This window comes from Quercus lobata, chromosome 10, assembly GCF_001633185.2.
Source record: "Quercus lobata isolate SW786 chromosome 10, ValleyOak3.0 Primary Assembly, whole genome shotgun sequence".
Taxonomy (NCBI): Eukaryota; Viridiplantae; Streptophyta; class Magnoliopsida; order Fagales; family Fagaceae; genus Quercus; species Quercus lobata.
In genome coordinates, this window is record NC_044913.1 from 57,071,530 (window position 1) to 57,082,810 (window position 11,281).

Consider the following 11,281-nt stretch of genomic DNA (forward strand, 5'->3'; position numbering starts at 1 on the left):
TATTAATTATGTCCCTTATCTTTTTAAAATGAACTCAATTTCTGCAGTTAAGAGCTTTATAACTCAAAAAAAAAAATTGTAAATAACAAATTATTTAAAATAAAAAAAAATTCAATTTTGCATCTTCCTAAATCTCTATATTAATTGTGTTAATCTGCATCTTATTTTATATAATAAAATTGAGTTGATTTTGAAAATCAAGGCATGAAATTAACACTATAAATAATTATAAGTGATTAGAAATTTAACCTCAAAATCTTATAAAACTCTATTTGGTCAAATTATGCAATCCAAATTTTGATTGTTTCTTTCAAATAAATTAATCATTTTACATATTTTAATTAATTTAGGAGTCAAAATGGTACATGCTCGCACATCAGTCCGGTTTCAAAGAGCTCTATACATTCTCTTAGAACCACCAAAAAAAAAAAAAAAAATTCATTTGGGTCAAACTCAAACCACTTATTAGAAGTAGATTTCAATTAGTTCAATTGGTAAAGTTTTTTATGGTTAAATAAGAGATTTGGGGTTTGATCTCTACCTACACCAAAAATTGATTGGTGTTTTAGTTTGATAATAAATAACTATCATTAAGAGTAGACATTATAAGTTGAAACTCTCTTAAACAAAAATAATCATTAGAAAATCCCAAAACGACATCGTTTTATTTAAATAAACTGTGTTACATATTTTAATACCAGTCGCTTTCAAATTCCAACACGTAAAACGTCATTATAAAAAGAACTTTTAGAAAGTAGCAAACACAACCCAAAACGGCAAAAAACACAACCCCAAAAAAATTCAAAATTTTAGGTACCGAAAAGGCCCTCGATATTTTTCAATAATCCCCATCATGTCCCTAGACTCAGTCTCTCTTCCTCCTTCGACTAGCAGAGACTGGTTTTTTCCCACTCCACCGAAATACCCAAAATGCCCTCGCAAATTCACCGCAAACCCCAAAGCTCCTTCCCATATTTCCCTCCTCCTCCTCCTCCTCCTCCCAAAACGCCGTCGTTCCGAGACGTTTCGGAAACCGCACCGACGCCGTATCGGGATTTCAAGTATGCGAGGACTCGCCGGAGAGTCGACGTATCTCAACGGAGCCAGAGGAGTAAGGTTTCCGAAGAGTCTAACGGCGCCGTTTCGGGACCGAAGCCAGAAGTTTCGGCCGTTTCGGCGAAAATTGAGGACGTTTCGGCGGTGAAGAAAGTGAGTAAAATTATCGGGGTTTCGGTTCGGGACTTGAAAAATCGGTGGTACATGGCGGTCTCAGTAGCTGTACTTCTCTCTCTCTCTCTCTCTCTCTCTAACATTGCAATGAAATTTTAGTTTATCATTTTTATTTTTTATTTTTCTATTAATTTTGTTAATTTTTGTGTATTAATTTTGAATTTTTAATAATCTCTCTCTCAATTGTATGGCTAACAAACGTGTATGTGTGTGTGTGTGTGTGTGTGTGTGTGAGTGTAGGTTTTGATAACAGTGTTTTCTTCATTGCTGTACAAGAATTTCTCATTACAGAACCAAGTCAATGAGCTTCAGGTACATGAAAGTTTGTTTCAAACTTTAATCAATTTTTATTTTTTAAATTAAAAGCTGGTTTGGCTTGTATTTCTATTTTTGTTGCTTTTACTATTATGATGGATTATTGATTGTTTTAGTTGAAGCGGTTTTTAATACATTTCATAGAAGTAGTTAAAAAGGACTGGTTGATTAAGGTAGTAACAAAGACTATGACTTTAGATTAAGAATAGAATGGTGGTACAAAATACATGTGGCCACCAATTACACTATTTTGTTGAGGATGTATAGCTGACCCTAAAAAATTTGGGACTCAGGTTGTCGTTTTAATTCATTTTGTAAATGAGCTATAGCTCAACTATCTCTTCCTTCTTCCATTATATCGGTTGTAGGGTGAGGTCATGGGTTTACTACCAACAGGTGCTTGTGAAAATACTTGATCTAAAGGAAGCACAGAGACAGACACTGGTACAGGTACGGGTACGGGTATGGACACAAGTACTACACAGTGACACGAGCAAATTTTGAAAAATTAAAACATGAAATGGCCGGTATGACATTGGTATGAAACGGGTACAACTCAGATATGACACCCTAAACGAAGTGTCCGTGCTTCCTCGGCATGAATTTAGGAACGCGCAAGCATGGTGAGCTGGACTGAGTGAAGTTTTTATGTTCTCTTGTATTGTTAAAGTTGGAGTTAGATAGAATTTAGGTTGAGCTTGAGCTCAGGCTTAGCTAACAGATTTAAGTTTTGTTCATATGTAGAGCCATGCTTGGACTTGTTCATGAGCCAAATGTTTATCCTAGTGACCTAATCCAGTAGTTACTGCTTTAAAACAAAATCATTTGTGATACCATAATGCCTTTAAAAGCTTTTTCCACCTTTTAGTGTTTTGTCATGGTTTTATGTTCTCATGATGATTACTTCATTTGGTAAGACCTGAATAAGCCTAGGTTGGCATTGCATAATCTTGGATTATTAAGCGATCAAATTTCACACCTGCTTAAGATTAATTTGTATATTTGTGATAAAGCCTGAAGGAGCTACTACTATTCAATGGTCTGCGATCTTGTTTAAAAATACTTCTGCATGATTTGTTTTTGGGTTAGCAGTGACTTGAATTTGTTGTCTATGTTTTGGCTGGGACCTATTAATTTTGTGTGTTATTTATAAAGTAAAATCTTAATGATTGGAACTAGTTTCTGCTTACAGGACCAGATCTCCAATTGCAATATCTCTATAGGTGCTACCAACTCCATTGAACAGGAGATTGATCATCTTCCAAGCAAAAACTTGAAAATTTTAGCTCTCATTCTCTCTATCACACTTTTATCTGTCCCTTTTCTGATTTTCAAGTATGTTGATTATGTCTCTAAGTCAAGATCATTGGACAATATTTCAGAAGAAGTTTCTCTTAACAAACAACTAGCATATTGGGTGGATTTGTTTTTATCGGTACACCCATATGCTAAGCCATTGGGTTTGTTAGTTGCAACTCTATTACTTATATGTCTTGGGGGGTTGGCACTCCATGGAGTGACTGATGGTAGCTTAGCAGAATGTCTTTGGTTATCTTGGACATATGTAGCTGATTCTGGCAACCATGCTGACTCTGAAGGTATTGGTTGGAAACTAGTTTCAGTTTCCATTAGCTTTGGTGGGATGCTTATATTTGCAATGATGCTTGGACTTGTTTCTGATGCAGTTTCTGAGAAGCTTGACTCATTGAGGAAAGGAAGAAGTGAGGTGGTCGAAAAAAGCCACACTTTGATACTTGGGTGGAGTGATAAATTGGTAAGATTTGGATTCCACCAGCTCATTGTATGAAGACATCTCACTCTGTTTCTTTCTTTCTACGCTTAAATTTTCCCGTTGCTAATGATGCCATTGTGCACTCAGGGATCACTGCTTAATCAACTTGCTATAGCCAATGAGAGTTTGGGAGGAGGAATTGTTGTTGTGATGGCCGAGCGAGACAAAGAGGAAATGGAACTTGACATTGCTAAGATGGAATTCAATTTTAAAGGAACATCAGTGATATGCCGAAGTGGGAGCCCTCTGATTCTAGCTGACCTGAAAAAGGTCTACCTACTTTGGTTGTTCAACATATTAGCCTTATCATATTACTAGTTTCTGGTTATGTATCCCATTCTGTAAGTTTGCTGACTGATCTCAATCCACTGGCAAAGTTGGATCATTAAAGAGATCATTGGTTGGAATGCAGTATACTAACTTCTGCCTAAGTGTTCGTAACTCTCCAATAAATCTACTAAAGACTTTTGGCAAAAGAGTTTACAGATTTCCACAAAATACATAACTTTTAATGACTTTTATGTCTGTTAATATATAATTCTTATTTTGAGTTCATTTTAGATTTATGTTTATCCTTTTTTGTGCTCTCTCTCTCTCTCTCTCTTCTTTTTTTTGGGGGGGGGGGGGGGAATGAAGTCATTATTTTCTTATCAGTCCAAAGTGAATTGAATAAATAAGTATAACCATTCCCCCCCCCCCCCCCTCTTCACCCTCCAAAAAAAAGTCCAAAAACTGAAAGTCAATTTGAAAATATAAATTAGTTATTCCACAAACTTTTTTACTACTCTGTGATTTTAGCTTCTCTGCCCCCAGTGTCAAGTCTGTTGAGCAGTTATTTTTACATAACAGTTGTTTTAATTTTAGATGTACAATATACTGCAGCCTCATTGAACTAATTATTCTTTGTTGGATAAGAGCTACTTGATGATAAGACCAATGTAAGCTTCATGAATTTTGCTGACAACTTTTGCTTCATAGGTATCTGTCTCCAAGGCCCGTGCGATCATTGTCCTTGCTGAAGATGGAAATGCTGACCAGGTCTTCTTGAGTGACAACATTGATATTTTTTGGTTGATATGAGACAAGGTTAAATTGCTATTAACTCACATTTGATCTGATACAGAGTGATGCTCGTGCACTTAGAACAGTTTTAAGTCTAGCCGGAGTTAAGGAAGGGCTTCGAGGACACATAGTTGTGGAACTTAGTGATCTTGACAACAAGGTCCTTGTTAAACTTGTTGGCGGAGATCCTGTACAAACTGTTGTGGCTCATGATGTAATTGGTCGTTTGATGATTCAATGTGCTCGGCAGCCAGGACTTGCACAGGTTAATTTCCATTACTCTATACCCTTTAACATTATTTTGATAGTTTCTTAATGTTAATTTAGTATTTCTTTTTTATATTACTAGTTATTTGAGTTTCATTTACTGCCCTGTATCATCATATTATGCAAATTAAGTTCTATAATAAGATTCATTTAATTCCTAGTATGGGATGTCTATACTTTTTTCCCCTGATGGGTTGTTGTCTGTGGCAGATCTGGGAAGATATTCTTGGGTTTGAAAATTGTGAGTTCTACATCAAGAGATGGCCACAGTTGGATGGCATGCAATTTGAGGATGTCTTAATTAGTTTTCCTGATGCCATTCCTTGTGGAGTCAAGATTGCATCATATAGTGGTAAAATTGTTCTTAATCCTGAGGATTCCTATGTCCTACAAGAAGGCGATGAAGTTCTTGTTATAGCTGAGGATGATGACACCTATTCTCCAGCAGCACTGCCTACGGTGCTTACATTTTCCTTGGAACATATAGATTTCAAATAAATTGCTTGATATTCTGCTAGTTTGTTTTAATTGTTTTTGTTTAGTGGCATAGTTGAGGTATTTTGTTGTGGGAGACTTAGTTTACTCCACTTACCATGCACACACACACACAAGAAAAAGAAATACTTTGATTACTTTTTGTCCACATCAGGTGATATTCAGACCCTTCAATTGAAAAGGGAAAGGAAGCAACAAATATAGGCTTAGAAAAAAGTAACTGTCTGAATTAGGAAAACATTTCTATGACTTGGCTAGGAGCAAATATAGGCTATATAGTTGATTTAGTAGTCAACATTACAAGAAGCCAATGATCAATATCTCTTGGGGAAATACAGATCTGCGTCAGCATATTGCAGAATTTTCTATTGTATTGAAATATATGCTTTTCTAGTGTTCAAGTGAAATTGTCCATTGGACTGCACTGGACAACTTTGCTAATATTTTTTCATTGATAATTTGAGTGTTACTTGCATTTGGCTAGATGTTAGGTTCAAATTATATTGATTTAAATATTTATTTCTCCCTCATAAACTTCAGTCCTTTGGTTATTGGCTGATCTTTTCCTCTAAAAAGGATTTCCTAGACATAAATGTTCAGTGTACATGCAAGAAAGATAAATATTGCAACAATATAATTGTAGCTTCACTAAGAGGTTTTACTATTTATATGTTGTGCATGTTTGTTTGTTGCCAATGAGCTTTAGTTCAAATGGCACTTCCTCTTTTTGCAAGAGTTGACTGCGGGTAAGGTTTTGAGTTCAAAACCCACTAGATGTGTGTGTAACTTATCAATTATAAAAAAGCAATTGTCCGTTTTTGTTGTTATATTCCATAAAATTGAGATGCCAATGCTTATACCATCACAATAACCTAATCAAATTAGACAGGTCTACCACCTAATAGGAAATAAAGAGTTGTTGAATGCACTTGAAGGTTTAAACAAACCCATCTACTTGACCAATTGAATTTTTTAATCATGTGGGTTGTCCCTACTTGATCTCTTAAGTCTTAAGTGGCGTGCAATGCTGTGGGATCTGTCAACCTATGTATGCCTTGATTGTGTATCGTATACACAACTGTACTTTGATGATGGTGCCCATTGTTAATGCAGAGGTAGTCATTTCCATTTTGCTAAATTTGATTTGACAAACTAAATACAGTAGGAAATAGAGTAAGTGTAATGTTTTTGGGACCAAATGACATCTCTCTCATAACTGACAATTGGTGGAGGGTGAAGTCATAACTTCAATCTAATACGAGAGCATGATTTGTGTTTTCCTGTTAAATTATAGTTAATAAGTCACAGTTAGGCCAATCAAACTAATATAAATAAATATAAAATAAAAAATAAATAAAAGATCTTCTAATTTGTGCACATTGGAATGATGCCTACCATGGAGTTTAAGTGAATGAGGCATACCATAATTAAAACTTACAAAAGCATGATCAATCTGATCGTTCAGGTCAAAGAAGCATCATTCAAAAACATTGCCCAACCAGCAAGAAAGTCATAGAAGATTCTACTTTGTGGATGGAGAAGGGACATTGATGATATGATTATGGTAAGTTATTTCTACTGAAGCCCCTAATTCCATCTTCTTTTGGCCTGAATGCTGCAGGTTTGGAGAGGAAGTCTACCCAAAGATTTTTTTGTTCCAAAATCTACAGAAAAGATACTTTTATGTAGTTGGCGACGAGATATGGAAGATATGATTATGGTAATGTGACACGAAAATCTGCAATCATGCTCCCAATACTTCTTGGGCCCAGTTCTTGGTATAAACGAAATGGTGGTAATCAAATCAAAAACTTTTTTTCTTTTTAAAATTTTTTTATTTTAATCTTCGTAACCAGGACACTTGTAAATTAGTTTTTACTAGCTTTCCCTGTCTTCACTTGCCATATCTGCTTTGGCGCTACAGTAGAACAATTGAAATACTCAACTTTCATTTATTCGTCAATGTTTTAAGGTATTGGATGCGTTTCTAGCACCTGGTTCAGAGCTTTGGATGTTCAATGATGTTCTTGGAAAGGAGAGGGAGAAGAAGCTTACTGATGGTGGACTTGACATAAACCGATTGGTGAATATATCCTTGGTTCATCGCGAGGGAAATGCTGTAATACGGCGTCATTTAGAAAGCCTTCCCCTGCAATCTTTTGATTCAGTAAGTAGCATTAAATTTTAGCTTCTCCTCTATAAACATTTGCACTAGGGTGGCATTCAGGAACAATTTTCATAGTTAATGAGATTGAGGACTTGTGATTCTTGTGGAAGTATTGGCACCACCAACTGGATCTCCCATGGGAAAAAACTAACTGGATTAATGTAACCATGTCAGTGGTCTACGGCATACCTCTCCTGAACAGTGCCATAATTTTACCTTCTTAATGTAGTAAATCAGGCTGTGAGAATCATAAATTAGGTTTATGATATTTTGATGTAGTTTCTGGTCTTTACAGGTCTTGATTCTGGCTGATGAATCTGTGGAAGATTCTGCAATTCAAGCTGATTCCAGATCTCTTGCCACATTACTATTAATTTGTGACATTCAGGTAGTTTCCTTAAAATTTGATCTTCTAATGGACCTTTGTGAACCTTATTAAGATCGTTACCTCTTTTGCATTATTTCTTCTACTTTAATATTTCCTATTAGAGTGTTCCATTTTAGTAATGAGTAATTCTGATTATGATGATCAATTCTACTTATATCTATCTGCTTATCCATCAGCTTTAAACTTAGCTCTTCAAATTTTGTTCCTAATATCACCCATCTCAATGCTTTCTATACTTTGGATGTTTTGGCATTATCTCTAGACCAACAATGGACTCAAGAATCAGATTAGATTTCAAATATTCTATAAACTTTTTCCAATACTTGTATAGAATTTGTTGGATAATGTTGGCTTATGTTCCTTTGTCCATAATTTGAGACTAAGAGTAGGCCAGGATTTGAAATAGATGCTTTTTTCTTTATTGCACTATTGAGATTAGTGTTAGACAGTATATCACAGTGCTTGCCAATGAGATTGAGTTATGATTCATCTCTCACCCTTTCATCAATTCTGAGCAAATTTTTTTTTCCAGGCAAAACGTCTCCCATTCAGAGACACTCAAGTTCATAGAGGAAGCTTCTCACAAGGGTCCTGGATAGGAGATATGCAGCAAGCTTCAGATAAATCAGTTATAATCAGTGAAATTCTGGATCCAAGGACAAAAAATTTATTATCCATGTCAAAGATCAGCGATTATGTTTTATCAAATGAGCTTGTCAGCATGGCACTGGCCATGGTTGCAGAGGATTGACAAATAAATGATGTATTAGAAGAGCTCTTTGCTGAGGAGGTAGTCTTCTTCTGATAATGTAATGAGATATGCACACACAGCATATAGAAAACTTGCAATGAATGCACATGAAACTTTTTAAATTGTTCATATGTGAATCCTCGTGCACATAAATCTGTATGTTTAATATCTACAAAAACACTCGTCAAAGGCCACAAATAATTGAGACGCCAGAATGTTTACACAGCTGACCAAATTTGTTCCACTCAGCCTAGGTTGTATGACAAATTTCTGGTGTTAAAATTCCTTAAAAGTTTGTTCCTTTGGGGGGCCAATTCTTTTGTGAGCATAAGTTAATGGAGTTCCTATAGTGATAGAGAAGTTTCTCTTAGAAAGGGCATACATTAACAAGACCCTTATTTTAATATCCTCAAAAAGTCTGCAGAAATTCCATTTTAACTAAATTATGGATTATCTAGTAGTTTCCCAACTACTTAACTGTTAGGCCTGGTAAACTTTGCTTTGACTGTTGATGTTTGAACAATAATCTTTCTTTGATGTTCTTGTAGCCTTTGTTAGTTGCAACATTATATTTTTCCTCTTCGTTTCTCTATTCCATATGGTTTTATCAGTTGCTTTCTCTTTGAGTTGTAAGATATCTGAGCCTGTTTTTCTTTCATGCTGTTATCAAGTATACCAAAACTGAGAAACAAAAATGTTATGGATTCATTTGGACAACAAACGCCATGGGAGGCCAGAAGCTTGTTGGCCTAATTGTCAATTTTGAACAATCCCCAATCCCTCCTCTTTCAATTGAGAGAGCTTTATAATATGTGAATATGTATCTAAATCTTTGAAATGGAAGAAAATGCAAAAAAAAAAAAAAAAATGGAGGTGGGAAATAGGAACATTAGGTGTGAATATATTGATTGGGTGTTAACACATGCTTTTGGCTAGTGCTTCAGGGGTCCATGCCTTAGTAATACTATCCATGTAAATGGGTTGCATACTTTACTTTGCTTACCTATCAATACACACACACACATGCACGCGCGCACGCAGAGAGTTACCCATTTAATCAATCATAAATGTTTTGGCTTATATCAGGGGAATGAGATGCATATAAGACAAGCAGATCTCTATCTTCGTGAAGGGGAGGAATTGAGTTTCTATGAGATACTCTTACGAGCCCGACAAAGGAGGGAGATTGTGATTGGTTATCATTTTGCCAATGCTGAGAGAGCTGTCATCAATCCCCCTGCTAAAAGCGAGAGACAAAGGTGGTCATTGAAGGATGTATTTGTGGTAATTGCTGAGAAAGATGAGTGATGAAATAGGGTATCCTTGAAAGGAATGAAATTTTGTTTATAATCAGGATAGGATTGAAGACCATAGTCTCCAAAGTCATTGAGATTGTAAATTTACTGATGGCCTGCAATTTCCTGCCCCAGAATCAACCTCAGATTTTGACTGGTATTCCAGATAATTTTCTGATCAGACGGAAAAGAGCAACTCAAATTTAATGCCCACCTCTCTTTGTATTTCATTAATCATAGTGATTGCTTTACATTAGTCAGCTGTATAGCATCCGTCTACATACCATCATTGTAAATAGAGTTGAAAAAAATGCCATGTTCTTCCTTATCCTGCCTGCAAGTGTGGTTTAAGGATTTGAATCCCTCATTCCTATGGTAGCTTTTATGTTTATGGCTGTAAATGGATTGAACTTTTTATACTGTATCAATTATTTGAATCAAATTGACTTTTGTAATTCTTTGTGTGGTTTCTTTTCTCTCTGTCTCCGTAGCATATATGATAGAGCTGTGTTTGTATTTCTTTTCATCATTCTGTAAGGATAATCTGGTATTTGAAAATTGAAGATAACAAAGGTTCTAAGGTTTTCCTGTTTGTTAGATCACCTGCTTTACAAAATTACAAACCAAACTCAAAGCTTTAAGCCAGAGCATAATAGAACGAAGGTTTGAGTTGTTCAAAATTTTCTTCATTTTAGACTAACTTCAATTGGATGTCAAATTCTTACTTAATTATATGCACTAGGAATTGAATTTCCACCAAAGTGGTGTAAGGTTGGTTCATTCCTAAGCTAATGTAATTCCATTGAATATCCTCATGAACATTCCTTTAGAAATGTGTCATTCAATTGTATGGCAGGGATGCTTAAGTGATAAGTTTTCCATTAGTAAGCTCTTCCTAAATAAAGGACGGAAAAAAAGAAAATTAAAAGAAAAAAAAAAAGGAATAGAGAAGTGCTATTGGGCAAAGAAGCTTCAAATATATATATATATATATATATATATATTTATATAAAACCAAAAAGGCTTGACTGTTAGTGACCAGACTGCATAATATTATGCAATCTAAGTTTTTGAAGCCTCATAATTTTATATGTCATTATTCTCATATATATTATAATTGAATTTAAATTTTATTCCATATTTGAACCCTCTATTAAAATCTTGGTACATTATATATATTTTCAAATAATAAAATATACAATAACATATAAAAACACAATTATGATGATTGCCTAATGTTATAATATATAGTTTCATATACAAATACAATTGTAATAAATGCCTATTTAACTTTCTTGTGCATTACACGGTTGACCGATCAACTAGTTACACCAATACGAAAAGACATCATATGGTTATGAAAAATTAACCCCACTATATCAATTATATAATTAGTGATGACCATATGTTTCTTTTACTGCTTTCCTTCTCCAAATTTTCTGAACATGCAATACACATGGTCTTCTCAGGCCTTCAAGGAACAACCTATTATAGTTAGATATAATTCAGCAAATATGAA

The 11,281-nt window shown here is 34.9% G+C and overlaps 1 protein-coding gene across 2 annotated transcripts; it reads left to right on the forward strand.

The window, feature by feature from the left end:
- The first annotated feature begins 780 nt into the window (after positions 1–780).
- On the forward strand, positions 781–10,058 carry LOC115963961 (probable ion channel CASTOR). 2 transcript variants are annotated; one of them, XR_004085966.1, is made up of 12 exons: positions 781–1,278; positions 1,471–1,542; positions 2,738–3,319; positions 3,425–3,607; positions 4,316–4,375; positions 4,461–4,664; positions 4,877–5,125; positions 6,783–6,881; positions 7,134–7,328; positions 7,624–7,716; positions 8,249–8,525; positions 9,554–10,058. XR_004085966.1 is itself a non-coding variant. In XM_031083227.1 (12 exons), the coding sequence occupies exons 1-11, from the start codon at positions 931–933 to the stop codon at positions 8,465–8,467; spliced, it is 2,304 nt and encodes a 767-aa protein (XP_030939087.1). In that variant the 5' UTR covers positions 781–930; the 3' UTR covers positions 8,468–8,506; positions 9,554–10,058. The 2 variants fall into 2 exon arrangements, 1 of the variants encoding a protein (XP_030939087.1); XM_031083227.1 differs by having other exon boundaries at positions 8,249–8,506.
- Positions 10,059–11,281: the final 1,223 nt, after the last annotated feature.